General features: G+C 36.4%; 1 protein-coding gene across 3 annotated transcripts in view; it reads left to right on the top strand.

Moving 5' to 3' along the window:
• The window catches only part of INTU (inturned planar cell polarity protein), a 57,670-nt gene that overhangs the window by 33,081 nt on the left and 3,453 nt on the right, over positions 1-21,136 (top strand). For all 3 annotated transcript variants that reach the window (XM_069795143.1, XM_069795073.1, XM_069794994.1), the window contains exons 5-14: positions 831-949; positions 3,574-3,663; positions 4,237-4,314; positions 5,128-5,317; positions 11,113-11,166; positions 12,532-12,594; positions 14,799-15,020; positions 15,596-16,018; positions 16,562-16,659; positions 17,385-17,574. In XM_069795143.1, coding sequence (XP_069651244.1) covers positions 831-949; positions 3,574-3,663; positions 4,237-4,314; positions 5,128-5,317; positions 11,113-11,166; positions 12,532-12,594; positions 14,799-15,020; positions 15,596-16,018; positions 16,562-16,659; positions 17,385-17,574 — 1,527 coding nt within the window. The remainder of the gene's footprint in view (positions 1-830; positions 950-3,573; positions 3,664-4,236; positions 4,315-5,127; positions 5,318-11,112; positions 11,167-12,531; positions 12,595-14,798; positions 15,021-15,595; positions 16,019-16,561; positions 16,660-17,384; positions 17,575-21,136) is intronic.

The following is a 21,136-nucleotide window of genomic DNA, read 5'->3' as shown; positions in this document are numbered from 1 at the left end:
AGATAATTCTCAAATCAATTTTGTGTAAAGGCCCCAGTTCATAGTGAGGAGAAAAAAAGGCTCTTTCTAGCCCTTTGTAGTGCTGTAATTAGAAAATGCCAAGGTTTTTTTCCAGCTGAGGAGTTGATTCAAGAAAAAAAAAATCCTTGTCACTAATGAGTATTTGAAAATAGGGCTAATTAAATTGGGTAAGAATGAAGAGTTTGCCAGGTCCTTCTTTACATTCTTTTAATCTTGATGAAGGAAAATATTCTAACGGGTATTGGCACTGCCTGGATGTGCTTAGTGACATAAATAGGAAAGTTAATAATTTCTGTGTTTCTTTTGTTTGTGCAGAAAGATAATTTACTATACGCTTTGCATTGTATATGCTTAATATTACATACATTATTTCTGGCCCATCATGGTTTGGCAGAAAGCAATAAATGAGAATCATATGTTTGCTTACTACTATATTTTTATGGCTGCTGAAATAATAGAAAAATTTTTAAAATGCTTACGTAAAAAAATGTATTTTAAAGAACTGGTTAGAAAAAGAAAAATTGTCACAAAACAATTCTCCATATAATAATTCTAAATAAGTCCTACTTTTCTATTTTATAGAAAAGTTAAAACTGTCAGAAACATTCATGTGCATTTTAGAACTTTCCAGTATGCTCGTGCAGACCACTGCTTGTTTTGATACCATGTGAAAGTATATGATAAAAGCTTTCATGTTCAAAAAAAAAATTGATGCCAGGAAAAAAATTTATCTTGTTTTCTGTGGGATTTTTTTTGTGATTTTGTTTTTGGTTTTGCTCTGCTTAACTAACAGCTAACTTTCTTCACAGCAAGAAATTCTTTATCAGTACCCCATATCAGAAGCATCCCAAAAACTGAAAAGTGTGAGAGGAATATTTCTCACACTATCTGACATACTGGAAAGTGTTACTGGTACCCAGATTATCAGGTAAAAGTATTTGAAATGTCATGTATTACTACTTGTATTACTTTATACACGTGTGCACAGAAAAACACACATGGGTCATGCATCAAGTTCTAGACGAAACAAGAGTGACTCTACCTATTAGGCAGTGATGTTTTAACTAGAACAGCATGCCTGAAGTTGGACTGCTCAGCCTGGATGTACATTGATTTGGGGGAATTTCTTTGTCATGGGTGGCAATGATTAGGATTTTTAGTTCAGTGAAATTGTTTTTAGATCCCTTCTTAGATCTCTTAAAACATCCTTATCTAAATTGGGATTCTGTGGCACTATACTATGGCAGACTGGAAATTCTACAACAGCTTCAATAAAAATTTTTTAGAAGATTAAATGTAATTCAGTTAAATTCATGAGTGCCTGCTACTTTTAAATTAATTTTATTTCACATTCAACTTGCAACACCTGAAAGATTTTTGTATCCACAGATCAGGACTCTAGTAAAAAGTCTAATAAAAGTGACTCCTGAGTTTTTGAGTGGTGTAGGGGTGGCAGAGATATGTCAAGAGATTATTGAATATTTAAAGGTAGATGATTTTCTGATGGAATAACTAAAAGTGAGATAGCAGGTATCACTTTTCAGTTTCACACTTCTTCCCATTGATAATCAGTATAGGAGTTTACATCTCCTGGGGGTCTCGGGCAAGATTCTCTTCTGCACATCAGTGCCTTGTGCATCAGACACAAGATGTGGATGGGTATAAAAAAGCCAAATGTATGTGGGATTTCAGGGCCAAGGATACAGAGCGCAAGCAGTAGTGCAGTAGTGAATAGCATTGACAATAATAAGGAATTCCTCAAAAGGCAAAAAGCCTGTTTAATGTATTTAAGTTGGGTTTTCCGCTGATAAATTTTTCCTTAAAAGGAGTTTCTTGAAATGCTTTTGTATATTTTTGCTTACCAGAAAATTAATACTGGTAAGTTTACTTTTGCTTACATTGGTGTTTTTTTGTTTGTTTTTTTTTTTAATCAATCAGACTTGTTGGTATCCTGTTAACACTGTGCTTTAACCATGCTTATAACTTTCTAGTTAATAAGTTACTAAAAGTCATGTTACTGATTTAGTGATCAATAGGGATGTGGATTGACTCCTTTAGCAGCAGGTATCAAACACAGGCTTTTGATCTTTTGCATATACCAGTATTTTAATGCAATGCCACGTTAATTAGCACTGAAGTATGTTAACACCTCTTAAATGCTTATGCATTATTAATGGAAATTCTCCCGTATAGAAGCATTTTTTGACATTTTCAAACACATCCAAAAGACGAATCAGTCCGCTGTTTGATGATCTATACCAATGGTATCATCAGAATAACAACACAGAAATCCATGATAATGTAGCTTCGCCTTTCCTGTTAAGGTTCGCAATTTCCCATTTTTGAGTTCTAAAAATACAAAAGCAATTCTGCTGGTCTCTGTGGACTGTCTCATCTCTTGAAAAAATATAATAGATAATCCCCAGCTCTGCTATGAAGCTTTTTCTGTCAGAAGATTAAATGATGATTATTGTGTCTGCACATGTATTGTGGATCTTTTGGGATGGGGATGTTTATTTCTTTGCAGGTAATTGCATTATAAATATATAACTTTTTTTGTTTGGAAAGCACTTTTGGTTACATGAAGGATAAAACCTGCAAAAATACTAAGGTACTTCTTAACTAATGAAATGACACTATTGTTTTATTTAATACCGTCAATTTTACAGTATGAATGAGTCAGTGAAGCAAGTTAATCTTGGAGCCATAGCCTAAAAATTAACTTCTTTAAGGTTTAAACTAAAGCTACCTTTTTTTCCACTTTGCAGCAGTGTTATCTTGTTAGGTAAAATTTCTAACGTGATAGTAAGAAAGGTGGGGTTTTGCTATGAATTCCATGTTTGAGATACTTACAGACCTTGGTTTTAGCAGCAACCAGTACATTTAATCTGATAATCTGGTGCGTAATGTAGGGTTAACTGCAAATTAGAACATTGGGTCTAATTCTGTTTCATATTCTAATCCACTGTATGGCTCAGATGAGTTCTCTGTGTTTTTCTGGGATTGCTGAGCTATGTAGAGCAATTTTCTATACAAGGAGATAGCGTGAGAGTTCAAGCTTATATTTATCACTCAGGTAATAAGTTCAAATACCTCCTGGGCTTGTTTTCAAAACACGTGTGGAGTCTTTTTAAATGATTTTGTGAGTGACTGTGTTGAGAACCTTCATTAGTACCTCTGGTTACCTCACTGTGATCTGAAATGGCATTCATTTTCTAAGTTGATTGTGATAAAAGGTAGGCAGGAAGACCTTTAAAGAGTATCTGAATCACTCAGAAGATGACTGTGGCGCTTCAGTAGCAGTTGTTCATCCTTTATATTTGTGTACTTGAAAACGTTGTTACTACTGGTGTGATCTGTTTGGAAGGGAAATCGGAGAGTCTTTGAGTTCTGTAATAATTAATATCATTACCTAGCCCAGTTGCATGCATGTGATTATACATGATCATAAGATTTTGCATATAAAATACATATAAATCATTCTGGCTTGTCATGGTGGTCTTTTATGACTTCATAGTGTTAACAGAAGTACTTCTGGTTTAATTTTTCTAGTTCCTCCCTTTTCTTATGCGGAAAACTGGTTCAAGTTGTTTACTGGAAAGAATCTGACAAGTTGCTTGTAATTGGCCTTCCTGAAGAAAAGTGAGTTTCAAATAAAACGCTTTGTTTTCCTTTTAATTTTATTTTCTTTCCTGTTATGTCTCCTCAAATTGTACTCTTCTATCAAAAAAGCAAGAAAGAGAGGGCTTACAATGTGGTCATTAACTACTTTCTGTGCTTTCACTTCTTTGATGGACTTTGTTCGCATCTTTTATATATCCATTGGTACAGTTTCTTTTTCATTTCCGCTAAAGGGAGCAAGGTCTCTTTGGATCTCAGAAATATGTGGAGGCTAGAAAACAGTAATTTTCAGTGTTTGGTAAAGTCAAGTCCTGATTAGAGACTACTGAATAACAGCAGTAATATTACATATTTATCTGTTCTAGGAGGACTTCTTCCCTGCTCTGCCCCCTCCCCCCGCCCCCCCCCAGCTTTACTACTGTCTGTGTCATCACGGGCAAGTCACTCAAAGTAAATCTCTCATACAGTCTGATGAAGAATTTTTTGTTTGCACTATATCGCTAGTTAAGAACAGAGCTCTTCAGAAGATGCCTATGCTTATTCATAGTGAAGATGTTATAAATATAGCTGTACGTTTGAATTTTTATTTTTTAGTGTGCCACTTGCTCAGCTGAGGAACATGATTGAAGATGTTGTCAGGACCTTGAAATTTATGTACAGTTCTTTAGATAGGTGAGTTCTTTCAAAAGTATTTTCTTTTCAGTCGCTAATTTTTCATTGATTATCATTGAAAAAGACAGCTAGTAGCATTAATTTTAATGTTTACGTGGAATTTCTTTGCATATTCTTTTATACTTGCACAAAAACCAGAATTCTGTTCTTCTTGTCTTTTTCAGTCTTAACACTACTAAGACTCTTTTTAAACAGTCTGTTACTTCAGAAAGTTTTGTCCTTGATTAGGTTAAATTATTCACATAATCTAAGTCACTGTGGATGTCAACAGTACTCTGCAAATGTTATGCTTTGTGTTAAAGCACTGTCCGTAAAACGTACTTATGAATCAGTGTTATATTTTTAATAAAGTAAACACTCCAGACTTCTCAAGTTTATTTGGCGGAGTGACTGTCTTCCTCTGCATTTGGAAATCACCCAGAAAATTTTCTCTCTGACTGTAACCTAAATAAAATTGCCAAGGTAGGCTATTCATATGCTTGCATTCAATTCAGGGTTAAAATGTGTGTGCCATAGAGAAAGAAAAAGAATAATCTTGATTTCCAAAAGGATGAAGCTGATCATTGTCTCATCTTAAGTTGCTCTAAGACATCTACTATAATACTATACTGCTTTATTTTTTACTTTGTTTGTAGGTACTGCCTGGATATTAGCCTAGTGGGTTTTTTCATGTTTAAAGTGAACGTTACAAAAAAAAAAAAAAAATCCAAATGTAGTATCATGCTGTAAAGACACTTCTATAGCACAGAGGGTTATATAAACAAGCTACAAGTTTCTCAGTGTTATTCTAACTTGGAGTTCATGTTTGTTCAGTGCTTTTTGCCAGGTGGAAAATGTTTCTCGTCTGGATCATTTTTTCAACCTGTTCTTCCAGCGTGCACTTCAGCCTACAAGACTCAAGTCAAATGCCAGTCCCAGTGCTCAACACTATGATACCTGCAGTGCGTTGTTCTTAGACAATCTCCCAGGCTTGCGCTGGCTGACATTGCCTCAGGAAATCAAGGTAATGTCATTTTCAGATCTCTCTAGAAAAACTTGTATATGAGAGGCCAGAAGATTGATGCAGGTATCTTCTGCTGTTGTTGTGTAATTTACGCAAGTGCTTTGCCCATCCCAGACCACCTGTTTTCCCACAGGATCCTTTATTGAAGTTTGGAACTGCACAGTCATTCCCACAGGAAACAGATCGCTATTGTGAGTGTAGTGAGGTGACTTCAGAGTTATCTAAGAACAGAACATGATGACAAAGGAATTAAACTTTATTTAAAATACATATGTATACACACACACACAAACACATCTCTAACGACTAGCAAATGCAGTAGGGAAAGCAGCCCCTGGTATGTAGCTTTATGTTTGATTTTGACCATTTCAGTATTTTTCCAGGTAGAAAATATTACTCCAGAAGCCCATGCATAACTTGTAATTTAGGAGAGTTATAAAGGGCTGTTGCAGAATCAAAATAAATATCCATACATCATTTGTTTGACACCATACAGGTATAGCTTTTCTGCACCATTTGAAATCGAGTTGTGCTTTAAGCAGAAGTAAGAGAAAAGCTAGATCACAGTAAATGGCATTATAGCTTTCAGTCTTAAACCTCATTTTTGTAACTTGAAGAAGTTAAAATAGGGATCATTGGGATAATTATTAGTAACGTAATATTTTTTAAATAGAAAAAAATAGATTTTATATATGTGATGCATAATCCCTGCAAAGTCTTCTCTGAAGTGGTTTTTCGTATATACTATAGAACTGATGTTATTAGCCCAAAATGCATAAAGGTGATATTTCTCCAATCTGAAACAATTGTAACAATTTTTGTACAAGAGAAAACAATCCCAAGGGGATTTCAGCAGTGGAGTTGTAAGACCAAAACTTATTTCATTTATTCAGAAATTTATGGTATTATTTGGAATTTCATACTCATTTGAATTACACAAAACGAAAATTGAATTCAGATTGAATTATGCAAAACGAAGTCTGCAACAGGGGTTGCAACTTGAAAAACTTTGTCTTACTGGTTGTAAGATTCTATAACGCAGTTCCAGCACAGTTTGGTTCTACATAGATAAGCAGGTCCTAGCCGTGTTGTACAATAGTTCGTGGACAAGCTTATTATAATACGTTTTATCAATGTAGTAAGTTCTGCAAAGTGAACAGGATACAATCCTCAGAGAATGTAGGGGAAAACTTTTATGAAATTACATTTAGGACAAAAGCTGATAATTGTGTCTTATGTACAGAAAGTTCCTCAGAAATTTTTTTTTCTCGTGTGATTTTTTTTTTTTCTCTGTTTTGTATCCAGATCCTATTTCAGTCTTTTGGGGGTTTTTTTGGTTTGGTTTTTTTTTTTTTTTAAGGCCCCGTGGGTATTTTTTGTTACTTATGGTTTCAAATATATTCTTTAATAACACAACTGTATATGTATTAGTTTAGAAACAAACAGAAGGCTTCCCTTACTCCTTCAAAGGGCTTGTATCTTCCAATTTTTTTCTGGTTTTATGTTACAGTTTGTTATAAAGTGAATTTAGCATCACTGCCTAAGGGTTATGTGTTCCATGTAAAGCATTGCTAAAACATGTTTTGATTTGACAGTAGGTTAAGGTGTAGATAACTGAGTCTCTCTAGGGCAGTTTGCTGCTTTATCTTCAGTTATACTGGAAGTACAGAAATCAATGTGTACTTTCAAGACATGGTGATCATGAAATGATTGCTTTTAATTTTCTCATCAGAAAGACCTTCTGGGATTTTTGTGTGGCACAGAGTAGATGAAAGCTCTCCTTCCCACCCTCCCTGCCTCCTATTTTCTCTGTCTTCCTAAATGAAAAGCTCTATTTTGGAAGACAGTACAGTCCACTTGCATAAATAAAGCATCCACAAGAAATGAGTTTGTAGAGCACTAAAGGAAAAATTTAAGCAGGGCTTGAAGATACTAGAAGTACCCTGGCTCTCTCCTGGCTCTTTTTCTTCCTTCCAATTTCTGTAATCTATCGGTATTAATAGTTGTTATTCCCTTGTAGGTTTTAATAATGTTTCTTATTTTAATTCTATAGAGGTGTTTTTTCCTAATTAGGTTTTTAGCCTCGTAGCAAAATAAGGTTAAAAATGAGGCAAAATGAGGCTTCTTCACTTCCTTGAATTTGTAGCAGCTTGGGGTAGCATCCATCTTGCCTTCTTTTAGAGCTGTGATATAAATGATTACAGTTGAGGTGCTAATCCTGAACTCTTCCTGTTATTTAATGGGGAAAATCTGGTACTTCAGTAATTCAACTGCTTGACTTCAGGTGTTCACTACAGTATTAGACAAATCATGCCTTAGGATTTCTGTGGCTTCACCTGCATTAACTGCGAAGAGAACCTGAAGTGAATGGACTAGCTCAAACAGAGAATATCTACACTGTAGATATTTAATGAAATGCAGTCTCATTCAAGGAACTAAACATATGACTAAGTAGCTAAATTACTATTTAAATCTGCTGGCCTTTAAGGAACATATTGTAAAATTGGACCTCTCTTTCTATTTAGAGCAATCGTTTGACATATAATATAAAAACTCAAATATCTATGATTCCATTTGAGAAGGTAATTTTCCATACAGTGCATATATGTAAATTGCAATTTGGTAATATTTTATATATTGTTCTTCATTCAAGAAGTGTTGGATATTGGGCATTGTAGTAAGGCACAGTGGACTCCTTAGATAATCGGTCATTTCACTTCAGGGCCTAAAGTGGGTGAAAGAAAGATTCACCGCGTTTTCATTTTCCATCCTCTTGAACATTAATGAATCTAGGATTCATTTTTGCCTTTGTGGTTTTTAAATATTTTCAAGTCCACAATTAGGAAGATATTTTCCATCTCATGTGAAGGATTGTTTGCATACCATACTTGAGTCAGTATGTGAATGGCAGTTTTTACAAAGTTTCATAGGAAAAACAATAATTCATTAAGATGGAGTAATGTTTAGAATATGTTAGTCTTGTCATGGTAGAGTTTGTTTTTTAACAAGTGTTTGCTGTGATTTAATGCAAATGAAACAGCTGGGAAATTTTAAACTGAGAGTTTTCTTTCATGGGTGGACCCAAAATATTTGTAAGGTTGCAGATAACATAGTTAAGGCTAGTTCTAATTATTAGACAATGATTCTAATCTGAGCTGACCATAAATGCCATTTTCCAAACTTATTTCATTAGCAACAACAAAAGAAATGAACATTGTACTCACTGAAAGTAAAGAGGCTGTACAGTGGAAAATTGAAAGTGCTTCTCAGGATGGGTCTGCAAAAGGACCAAGTCTGGGTGTTCAAAATGACGTTACTTCTGCAGCTGCATATTCTTTAATTTATGAGGTCTGTCCTGGTTTCAGCTGGGATAGAGTTGTCTTCCTAGTAGCTGGTACAGTGCTATGTTTTGAGTTCAGTATGCGAAGAATGTTGATAACGCTGATGTTTTCAGTTGTTGCTCAGTAGTGTTTAGTCTAAAGTCAAGGATTTTTCAGCTTCTCATGCCCAGCTGGAGGGGCACAGGAAGTTGGCACAGGACGGAGCCAGGGCACCTGACCCAAACTGGCCAACGGTGTATTCCATACCATGGGACGTCACGTCCAGTATAGGAACTGGGAAGTGGGGGCAGGGAATCACCGCTCGGGGACTGGCTGGGTGTCGGTCGGCGGGTGGTGAGCAGTTGCACTGCGTGTCATTTGTACATTCCAATTCTTTTATTATTGCTGTTGTCATTTTATTAGTGTTATCATCATCATTATTAGTTTCTTCTTTTCTGTTCTATTAAATCGTTCTTATCTCAACCCAGGAGTTTTACTTCTTTTCCCGATTTTCTCCTCCATCCCACTGGATGGGGGGGGAGTGAGTGAGCGGCTGCGTGGTGCTTAGTTGCTGGCTGGGGATAAACCACGACAGGTCTTTATTTGAAGATAATATTAACTAGGACTTTCCTGGTTTTCTGATTTTTATGTTTAGTAAGACCTCATGTGCAATCTTCATAAAAGCATGTTTGGAGGGGAAGGGATGAAGTGGTAAGTCTTTCAACTTCACTATTGATAAGGTTTGCAGAATTATTTCAGGTTTGCCGCTATGCAGTAATATAAGTTGCCATGGCCATTGCAAGCTATGCATCGGTCAGTGCTGTTGGTTACTGACGAGACTTTTGGCTGGTGTGGCCTTCTCTCTCTTTTATCCATAATATGAATTGTCTTCCCCTCTATCTTTAGTAGCAGACTGATAATGATTTAGTTCTCTCCACCTTGCCCTGTAGTACATGTCTAGATACATTTTTGCTTAATGTGCTTGAGGCCGCTGTGTTTGCGACGATTTTAATCAGACTTCTGCTTTTATAGTACATATGTATGAACACCCTGTTATGTATGTTTTAGATACAGAAGTACATATTTACGGAGTGTCTCCAAAAAGTTTCTTTCACGTCATGACTCCAGAGCTAAATCTACTATCCAGGTGAAAAAATGTAGAGGTGCACACATAGTGCTGTAACATGTCCATCCACTCGCTTGTAAAATCCATGCTCCATAACTGAAGGGGATCAAATGTTTATGCAACACGTAGTTGTAGAATATGGTCAGTCAGCAACCTAATATATGTTTAAAATGCAATTTAGTGCACCTCTAACTGTTGTCACACATTTTTTTCCTATCCAGGAAATGAAGACTTTCATTTCTTGTACTATTTGGTGGTCAATTTTTTTTATCCTCCATGCATTTTTTCTTTTTTTTTTTCTCCCAAGTTTCTGTAGAAAGACTCTGTATTACGCTTTGCTCCCTAGTTCAGCTTGCAAGTTGTTTTTTTCTTGTAAAATTGTAGGCTTTAAAGGGATTTAGATAACAACATGGTTGATATTTATGATACAGACATCATTGTCCAAAATTGTCCGAGATCATCCACATTTTCCAGAAAAATTTTGTTGTTGTAGAAGATGAAATTTCCAATTAAGTTTTGGTGAAGATATTTATATTCTATAAGGAATATAAAACTAAAAATGTCAGTTCTTTGTTGGGCAGAAAGCCATTTAAATTTTAACTGGGGAAAAGCTGAGAGACTGGTTAGTTGTCGACTGCCAACAGCCTCACTGACATTTCTCTGAAAAACTGGCTGTATTTCAATTAGAGGCAGCCTGTTAATACAGCCCAAGAAGTTTGTAATGATGGGGTTTAGGTTCTTTTCATTAAGTAGCACGTTTATGTCGTGAACTTCAGTGGCTAGTATGATGTTCTTTAAAGGAAAGTATTTTTACTAAAACTTACATTAACCAACAGCTCCTGTAGTTAGAGAAACAAGCAAGCTTAAAGCGGTTTCAGTAGAACAAAGATAATGTGTGAGAAAGTTTTGGCAATTTCCATAGAGACAAAAACTAAATCCATTGTGAAAAAGATTTTTCTAATAACTCAGCTGGATACAATAGCTTGCCAGATTTCAGAGTCTTCAAGGTCTAGTCTCTAGACCTCATGTTTCAAAGCATGCTGAAAGTAAGAGTGACGTCTCCTTCATACAGAACAGTGGGTTCAGCAGGCACACAAGCAGAGACATTTTACAGTTTCAAAGAAGAGGGAAAAACACAGCAATTAAGAAGGATTTTTCTTTAATCTGATGAATTGGGGTGTTCTTGATATTTGATGTTACTACTGAAAAGTATGTGCAAATTTTTATCCATTCACTTCGTACTTGTGAATCCTAATCTTCTGAGACCAGCAAGAGGGAGCGAACTATGCTATTATTGTAAGTTAATGTGTTGGAAATCTCTGTTAGAATGCACTGTTTAAATATTTCAGATGGAAATTGACACAGCACTGAGTGATCTGGAAGCAGCTGACTTTGCAGAGCTGGTAAACATTTTATTTTTGTTGTTTGCATTGCACAGTATCTCTTTGCCCTGGTGTCATATTCAGTAGTTTAAAAAAGCACTAATTCCAAACTCATCCACTTTTTTAAATCAAGTGGGAGTCAAAGCAAAGCTATACTCGATTATTCTTGTCTTGTTCAATTTTGCCCATTCTGTTTATCCTGAATTTCTGTCCATGGTTAACATTATAACTGTATTATAATCCTATAGGATTAGTCACTGAAAACCCATGATTTACTATAATTTAAGTCCCTGGGATGTCTACAAGGACACTCTTAATTTCAAAGAGCTGATTCTTGTTACATTTCTATTTTTGTATAGATAACTCTCTCCTTCCCAAGCAATTGTGAATAAACCTCGAAACTTCTTTGGAGGACCGAGAACTTAATTGTCCAGTTTACAGAACACAATTACGAGTTATGCATACTTTTAATACTGTTAAAAGGGAAGAAGGCAATTTACTTAAGCACCACTTGCTGTGCATGCTCTTTACTGTGCTATATAGGACAGTGAGGTGTAAACATATTGAAATTTCAGTTTTGCTTTCTCAAATTCATGTTCCAGAAAAGTTATTTTAAAATTATATTCTTTATAGGTATATTATAATTGAGCATAAAGATAACTTTTTTGATCACATATTTAGCATAATAATTTGGGACATACATAATCTCAAAAGATACTTAATGATTCTTAAAACCTAAAATACAAGGTAGGCAGACCTGCAGTCCATCTTGCAAAAGAATACAAAAAAAGAATCGCTGTACTAAACAACCTGGATGATTATTTACAGAAAGCAATGTTTAAAAGTTGTAGTTTATTGCATCAAAATTGATTGCACCCACTTAATTTAAAATACACTATATCCACCTAAAGATAGTGTTACTAATCTGAGAGCACTGGGCATCTAGATTAAAGGATCAAGGAATGGGTGTATTTTGGGTAAAATGTCAAATACTGGGAAAAAATGCTTTGACTTGGAAGTTTTACTCCAGGAGGGCCTCTGTTGTCAATAGTTATGCGTCAGCCGCTTTGCTGTTAAGAACTCTGAGGATTAGCATATCCTAACAAAAAGTTTATGGACAAATAAGAACTAAATAGGAAATCTGTTATTTTGAGCTGAAAATTGTTAGAGAAAATCAGTGACGTGAAAATCAATAATGGAGGCTAAAAACTTGGTATTTCACTTAACTGTTCAGTATTAACTGCCATACTGATAATAAGAAGTGGTCCAAAATGAAAGTATTAAAGAAGATACTGGTTACAATTGACTGGAATTAGTTCATTTGCATTTTGGTAAATAAAATGAAAATTCTGAATTAAAAATTATACCATGCTTTTTTCCCCACAGTCTGAAGATTATTATGACATGAGAAGATTATATATGATTATGGGCTCTTGTCTCTTCTACAAGGTAGTATTAGTGATTAAGGCCTAAAGATTAGGAAAATGCATCTGGAAATCTAACCCAGTCATGGAGTAACTCTTTTCAGAAACTCACAAATATTAAAAAAAAGTATGATTGCTTTAAATGTGTATTTCTAGTAACAGACCTAAAACTCAAACACCATAACAGAAAAAATAGATGTCAGGAAGTGGTGTGTACTACATGATCGGTAAGGACAAAATACTTGTTTGAAATTGTCTTATGGGAATTTTGTGCTGTATGATCCAAGGATTGGAGAGAGAGAGTAATAAGAAAGTAATAAGAGTCAATTCAAGTGAGACTGTATGATATTCTAATAGGAATTTCTTTGTTCATTGCCATTTTTTAATACCGATTACAGGTGATCTATCTTTAATCTGTCTTTAAAGCAAAGACTTTAGAAATTGGATTGACAGCTTTTTTCACTTTGGCCTCATTTGTAAATTTATGTATCTTTATTATATGTAGACAGTGTATTCAACAGTATAAAGAGAAAGATAACAGCCTTTGTTTTAAGGAAACTTACATTTTAAGGATTTTATCATGCAATTGTTCTTTTTGTCTACCTGGACTTCAGTAAGGCCTTTGACACTGTCTCTCATGGCATACTCCTTGAGAAGCTGGTGTCTCATGGCTTAGACAAGCGTACTCTTTGCTGGGTAACAGACTGGCTGGATGGACGAGCCCAGAGGGTTGTGGTGAATGGAGTTAAATCCAGTTGGCGGGGGGTCACAAGTGGTGTTCCCCAGGGCTCACTACGGGGGCCAGTTCTGTTCAATGTCTTTATCAATGATCTGGATAAGGGGATCGAGTGCACCCTCAGCAAGTTTGCAGATGACACCAAGCTGGGAGGGAGGGTTGGTCTGCTCGAGGGTAGGAAGGCTCTACAGAGGGATCTGGACAGGCTGGATCGATGGGCCGAGGCCAGTTGTATGAGGTTCAACAAGACCAAGTGCTGCATCCTGCACTTCGGTCACAACAACCCCGTGCAACGTTACAGGCTTGGGGAAGAGTGGCTGGGAAGCTGCCCAGCAGAATAAGACCTGGGGGTGCTGGTCAACAGCCAACTGAGTATGAGCCAGCAGTGTGCCCAGGTGGCCAAGAAGGCCAACGGCATCCTGGCCTGTATCAGAAATAGCGTGGCCAGCAGGAGCAGGGAGGTGGTTGTTCCCCTGTACTCGGCACTGGTGAGGCCGCACCTCGAGTCCTGTGTTCAGTTTTGGGCCCCTCGCCACAAGAAAGACGTTGAGGTGCTGGAGTGTGTCCAGAGAAGGGCAACCGAGTTGGTGAGGGGCCTGGAGCACAAGTCTTATGGGGAGCAGCTGAGGGAACTGCGGTTGTTTAGTTTAGAGAAGAGGCAGCTGAGGGGAGACCTTACCGCTCTCTACAACTATCTGAAAGGGGGTTGTAGCGAGGTGGGTGCTGGTCTCTTCTGTCAGGTGGCTGGAGACAGGAGGAGAGGAAATGGCCTGAAGTTGCGGCAGGGGAGGTTTAGGTTGGATATTAGGAAAATTTCTTTACTGAGAGGGTTGTCAGACATTGGAATAGGCTGCCCAGGGAAGTGCTGGAGTCACCATCCCTGGAGGTATTCAAAAAGCGCATAGACAGGGCACTTCAAGACATGGTTTAGTGGGTTGATGGTTGGACTCGGTGATCTTGAAGGTCTTTTCCAACCTAAATGATTCTATGATTTATGCTGGTAGTGTTACGAGACTAAACTATTAGCACAAATGGAACTGCGGAGTATCTACCATGACGCCATTTTAACTGTTATGCCCTTAGTGCTAGAAACACTGTTGTACTATGTATCTTTTCTGGAAATTTTATTAATTCCAGTGAAAGCTCAGTATTTTTGGAAGAGAGAATTAAATGAGAATTAAAGCACCTTAACTCTGTAGCTGTTTTGCAAGCTGTTAAAGCCATGCATTTCCCAGTTCGACTTTGATAACTTGCATATATCCTGATGTTTTTTATTTGTTTATATTTCAGTATTTTGATTCTTCAGATGTGATGCAAAAGCTCAGTGTTATCTTGTGTAGAACTGTATACCAAAAAAACAGTCTCTGGCCAGAAAGCTTACAATGTCAATGCATGTGGAGCATGGATATCTCTATATGAAAAGTACTCTTAAGTGATAAGTGGTGGTGGTGTATTTCTTACTGAATATGCTTCCTTTTCTGTGTTTAATTAAGGGTTACTTGATTGGTAATCACTTGCCAAAGGAGGATCTTATTGATATAGGTTTATATTGTCGGCACTATTGTCTGTTACCCTTGGCAGCAGAGCAGAAGATTGGTCAGTTAGTGATATGGCGGGAAGTATTTCCACATCATCATATCCAGCCATGTGAAGTTTCAAGTTTTACAGGATACAAGGAACCTGAAGCAAGATACTTTTTACTGATAGTTGGCTTGGTAAGTTAACATTTGCAGTATGCCTGTTTTCTGATGCTCTGTTTTGCTGTTGTGTGTTGTCTACTGTTCAGTAAGGTAACACTTTCCATGCATTTTATAGTAATTTTACAAAATATTTGTATTACAGCTGTTTCATGAGATAGAATTTCTCAGACAGTAGCTTTATTTATACATTTGTACAGCTTGCAAGTTTAAGCATAAATTCTTGCTGGTTTTATGCCTTTTTACTTTGGTTGAAAATGTTTTTACTTTCATGATCTTGTATTTTCAGACAACTTATTTCAGAAAGGTGTTCGTGGGATTTTTTTAAATGTGGACTTTTTTTAAAGCAAACAACTAACGAGTTTGGAAATGATAGCTTTTACGTTTGCATCATTAACTTAAATAACATGATAACAGAAAGAACTCCTTGAACATGATTTGATTAGAAAAAAATAAGTAACTCCTCTGGAGATGAGGAAGGAGTGTTATAGATAGTGCTGTATTTTGCCCAAGTATCATATGAGACATAAATATAATACAGCACATACTGTATATTAAACCAAAGGCTAATGTTGCTTCCTCCATGTTTACAGAGACACTTTATGCTGTGTGTCCTGCTAGAGGCAGGAGGCTGTGCATCAAAAGCTATTGGGAATCCAGGACCAGACTGTATATATGTAGATCAGGTCAAAGCCACTATACTTCAACTGGAAGGAATAGATGCCGGCATAGAGGAAAGGCTAGATTCTCCTTCCATTCCACCTTTATCTTGTGCTGACTGGTTCCTTCCTGCAACACGTGACAAACTGGAGAGCTTGACCACCTCACCCATCCTAAGCAAGCTACAAAACACTTCCAAATCAGTAACTACTCCAGCAAGCAAAAGGACCCTATTTGGTGACTCTTCCTTAACGACGCGTAAGCCGAGCCCTACGAGAAACAACGGAGGACCTGACCATGGTAATGAAGGTCCTCCAGAAGATGAAAGCAGTAATCCACAATCTGGAGTGGATCAGGTCTGAGAACAAAGACAAAGAGAATTTATAAGGGTTCTGGTGGGCTTGGAGGGGGTGGCAATTCCTTTAAAAACTCACTCAAGTAATTTTTTTTTTTTTTTTTTTTTTTTTTTAAGTATACTGTAAAAGAATAAGAGCCCCTGGATTCGGTAGAAAATACTTTGTTGCCTTGGGAAGCTTTGGGTCAGCCTCAGAGCCATCACATTTTTTTATCATTGCTTGTAAATATTTGGCTTTTTCACATGACTAAAATGGGCATAGCTGCACTGGAATCAGCAGAAATAATTGGAGACTATCCCCAAAATAATAATGGTGTAAATATAAGTGATCAGAACAAATTGCTGTACAGTTGTACAACTGCTTCTAACCCATTTTAGTCTAAAATAGGCTATAAAATACATTTATATAAGTTGATGGAACTGTTTGGGCCTTTTGAAAAAAATGCTACATTATTTTCTTCTAAGTAGGTGATTTGTTGGTTTGATTCTGTTCTTTTGTTAGCTGTCTTTTCTCTGTTAGTTTGTCTATCTGCTTGTTTTTCAGGCCACTAGAAAAAAACACACCCTACCAAATCCATTTCATTTGGGAAACCTCAAAAAGAACCTTTCAGAGAAAGATACAGAACTTCTTAATGCTATCAAGTAAGAAATTTTCTTTTTATCAAGTATTTCATTTTTAAGGCCATACTTGGATCTTTTTTTGAATATGCACAGATCACGGAAGTTCCTGCATAATTTTGTTCTAACCAGAACTTTGCTGTACAAGGATTCTCAAAAGCAAAGTTCTTAAATGGAGAGCTTAATTAGAAAAGTTGACTGTTTCTCAAGAATATGTCAGTAGAATGTATGCACATGCCCCACATATATGTGACCTTGGAAGTTCAAATAAAAGAGGTTTTGGCCCACAAATATACCTTGTGCCTCCCTGGTACCTCTAGGAAGGTGTACAAAGGACAAAGAAGCCGTGTTCTTCCCAGTTCCCACGTGTTGCTTGTGATGGCAGTCACTGTGGTGTTTTGTTTGAGCTCTAAAAAAAGCTTTCCTCCCGTGCCGCCCCCCCCCAAACTTTTATTTCTCCTTTCCTTTTTTTTGGTGAGAATTTTTGAGAACACAAGTGCAATACCTAACTTGTACCATAGTTTTTCGGTTTGTGTTTGGGGTTTTTTTAATTGAGTATTGACAGTCCAAATTAGCAGGATTTCCTTGGTGTACAAATAGGCACTTTTGGAATGTCTGTATCCATTTTTGTACTCTGTTGTAGATAGCAGAAAAACAAATCTGTCTTAAGAAACAAAAGTATATGTTGTTGAACTGAAATTTCTTTCAAAATTATTTTAATATTAAATGAATTATCCTATTTTTTTAAGGTTGACATCCGGTCCTGAGAATACCCTCTTCCACTATCTATCTTTGGAAACGATGCAAGGAATCTTTATTACTCCAACTCACAAAGAAGTAGCACGGCTCGGTGGCTCCATCCACCCTCAATTAATTGAGAATTTCTATCGTTGCTGTCTTTCAATTCGTTCTGTTTTTCAGCAGTCCATGAGGAAAGAAGTATGGAAGCTCTGTCTTCTGTTTTTCTATTTACATTCTCAACTCAGTATTTCAAGATTGTTTTCACTCCACTATTTAAATAGTTCACTAGCAGGTGTATTTGCACATGTGTGGTTGTTTTTAAAGCTCTTTATGTTTTCACTGTTATGGGCAGGTTCTTTCTTTGACCATCCAACCAAGTATGCATGCAATTATGTCTTGGTCTCCCACCAAAAATGCCCTCAAAATAAATACTCTGTGTCTCCAGTATAGTATTTTCTTACTCTTGTTTCGTATTAGGACTCTTCTTTGTAACTTAGCAAAAAGTTTCATGCGCTGGGTTCAAGAACTGTAAGTAGCAAAAGAGACGGTTTCAGACTGGTCGCAAAATAGGGGTTTTCAGATTGGCAGCAAAAGGAAATTTAGACCCTCTGTTTTTCATGCAAAATGTTTCACGTGAGCAGTGACAGTGTGGTCTCCCCTCACTGTGCTGTCAGCGTGTCTGAACAGGGACCTGAAGAGGGACTCTGGGTTGTTCATTCTTAGTGTCTTTCATCTCTTTGCTACCCAAGATTGCTTATAGATTTGCCATCCACTAATGTCTGTAATCGTTTGTTCATACGGATATTTGTCTATAAGAAGACTGGCTATAATGATGGGTTGCTTTTAATTGTGCTGCCAGATCTCTTGGCTTTTAGTTTAGGTAGGGTGCCAGGATAAGAAAGGCTTTTTCCCTTTACACTGATACCAATTCAAGCCTTGCTCTAGGCTTGGGCTGAAGCCTGATCATCCCAGCTACCAGAGCTTTATGTGAGTACTTGGTATTTAGATTAGACTTAAAAATGGACAGGTCCGATGTCAGCAACTATACTGCCTTGTGTTTGATTAAAAATTTCTGTTTACTCCAAATGATCCATCTGGAGTAAGATGGTAGTAGTAATGCAGAAATCTAAACAATAGGTATAAAAACCAATTTATGAGGTACTCCATTCAGATCAGATACTCTGTGTTCAGTGCACACTTTTTTTTGCTACAAGTCTGGTTCTTAATTGCAGAGTTGATTTTTATTGACATGAACCAAATTAGGATAACATTTCTTCTCTACTAATTTTGTGACCTGTTTAGTCCTTTTGGAAAAGAGAAATAATTAACTACAAACCTAAGTGGAATACTGTCTATCAGTTGAATTTTTTAAATCCTAAAGTGACAATCCAAGTGAATTAAATGAGAAATAGGAAATAACAGTAGAAATTGAATGAATGCAGTTTGCAAACAGCAGTATGATTTTTCTTAACGTTTTATTGAAGTTACAAAAAAAGTCACTTCTGGTTAGACTGATGTGCCTTGTAAATTATGTAGGAATTTTTAAGTGTTAGAAAAGTAGGTTAATTTAGTGCATTGTTTTGTCAACTTCATATGACACTGGGGTTTGGCTGAGTAGGACTTTGGCAATGAGTCGTGTATTTTGGGCACTTCTGGTGGGACATCTAGAAGCCCAAAAGCAAGCAGAGAGAATACACAAGTATTTCTTATCATCAAATTGCCTTTGGTTACAACTGTTAAATAGACAGTTTATAGTTCAAACCAAAAAAAAAAAGAATAAAGAAACCATTCAACCATTAGGTGTAGCTCATAAAAAGTGAAAAACTCACGGTTGAAAGTCAAAACTTCTGTTTTGGCCACAGCTACCTTGGCACATGCTTTCCTGGCTTCTTCAGATGTGAGTACAGTAGGCAGCAGCTGGGTTCATTCTGCTCTGACAATCAGAAATAATTGATGAACATATGGTGCAGAACAAAGTTTCTGTTTTAGAGAAATTTGGGGTAGTTTTTGCATGTTGGCTCCAACAATTAATGCTGAAATTGGCAGGTTGCCTTATGGCACGAGGAAAATATAAAAGAATGAATAGAAGTTTTCCTTGTTCATAGTGCACAACAAAAAAGTCAAATGTAGAAATGTGCTATTATACTGCTTATTATTTGGTATCAGCTAAATATTGTTATAGTTTAGGATTTAGAGAATTGCACCAGTAATGCAAAATTACAGTAAACCGATCAATAATTTATGTTGTCTCACTTTTTGAGAACTGAAAATTCGCAATTTAACTTCTAAATGTGTACAGAAATTTTTAATAAATTTTAAATTGAGCAAAAATAAGCTCTCTAGTCTTAAACTCTAAAATACATGTCAGTGTATGTGATAAGCAGCCCTGACCTCATTTGCTTCATCATCATCTTAGTATTTTCTTACTTTTAAATCAGAAGGAAAGACGTTTTAATGCATATGAAAGTATAGACCCTCATAGTTCTATCAAATATCCCCTCTTAATACATATTATTTTCTTGAGTATTTTCAGTATGAATAGCATAGTGTAAGATGTGCTAAAATATAAATAAAAGTCAGCTTGGAAATTGCATTATAATTACCCCATTTTTTGGTGGAGAAGATTATTAGACTGAGTACTAACATATTCCTTAAGTCTTTTTTAGTAGCAGTATTAGCAAGAACAGGGTTTGAAACAATTTTATGTACTAAGAAAAGATACAGGAGGGGTTAAGTCATCTGTTGTGAAACGGCTTCTACTCTATGAACTAGGAGTAATATAGAATATGCTTCATGAATTTATTCCAAAGCACGTTTAGGTAAATTTAAAAGACGACATCTCAGGCAAATATTAGCCATTTGGTTTCTCAAATGCTAAGGTGCATTTCACTTTTTCTTCCACCATTTTTGAGAAATTAAGATAGTTGTGATGTTTTGCCCATCTTTTCTCTTCTAGATCTTCAGCCCCCACATCTTCAATACTGTAGGCAGATTGAAAGATGTGGTTTCTGCTTCTGCATGTGGCAGAGAGAAGTTCCTTGAGACTTTTTTTCAAGAAAAGCTTTTCTTTCACCTTTGAAGCTACCAATGGGAACAGAAGTTTTATTGGCAGATCCAGAGATGCCCTCCCTGGCTTAGGAACTCTCTTAAGACAGATTTGTTTCAAAGGGATTTCCACTCCTGTTTCCATAATCTCATCTCACTTCTTATGCTTCAAAAACAAAAAAAAAGATTAAAAGCTTGTTTTTTCATTAGTACATAGACATTTACAAAAGAGTAATAAACTTCCTTTGACTTCAGTGGGAGAAGAGTTAAACTAGTGACAAACCCTTTCAAAACTCCTCCTGTGTTTATCTCCGTGTCTATTCTGATCTTTTTCCCCTCGCACTTCTGGTGAAAGATACCATGGCTTTATTGGACTCACAGGACTGTTGAGCACCAAGACAGAGCAAAGAGAGAAAAATAGTTTTTGTGCATGCAATTTGATCCTCTACCAAACAGGTACCAGGAGCTCAGTTAGAAACAACTGGAACTTTTGCAAGGTTTATTCAAAACCTCTGTGCAAAACATAGGCCTAAAAACTCAATGAAACATGAAAATGTATAGGAAATAAAGACATCTTATGCACTCATACTGAGTAAGAGCAAGAAAATGCTCTGAGCAAAGTGTTTCAACTGTTTATTTACAAAAGGAAATTCCTGCCTGGCCAAGTTTATTCAATATACTTTTACTATCACAGTTCTTAATTAGGGAGGCACAC

Source organism: Haliaeetus albicilla, chromosome 1, assembly GCF_947461875.1.
Source record: "Haliaeetus albicilla chromosome 1, bHalAlb1.1, whole genome shotgun sequence".
Taxonomy (NCBI): Eukaryota; Metazoa; Chordata; class Aves; order Accipitriformes; family Accipitridae; genus Haliaeetus; species Haliaeetus albicilla.
Note: the sequence above shows the minus strand (reverse complement) of the source record. Positions and strands in the feature narration are given on the sequence as shown.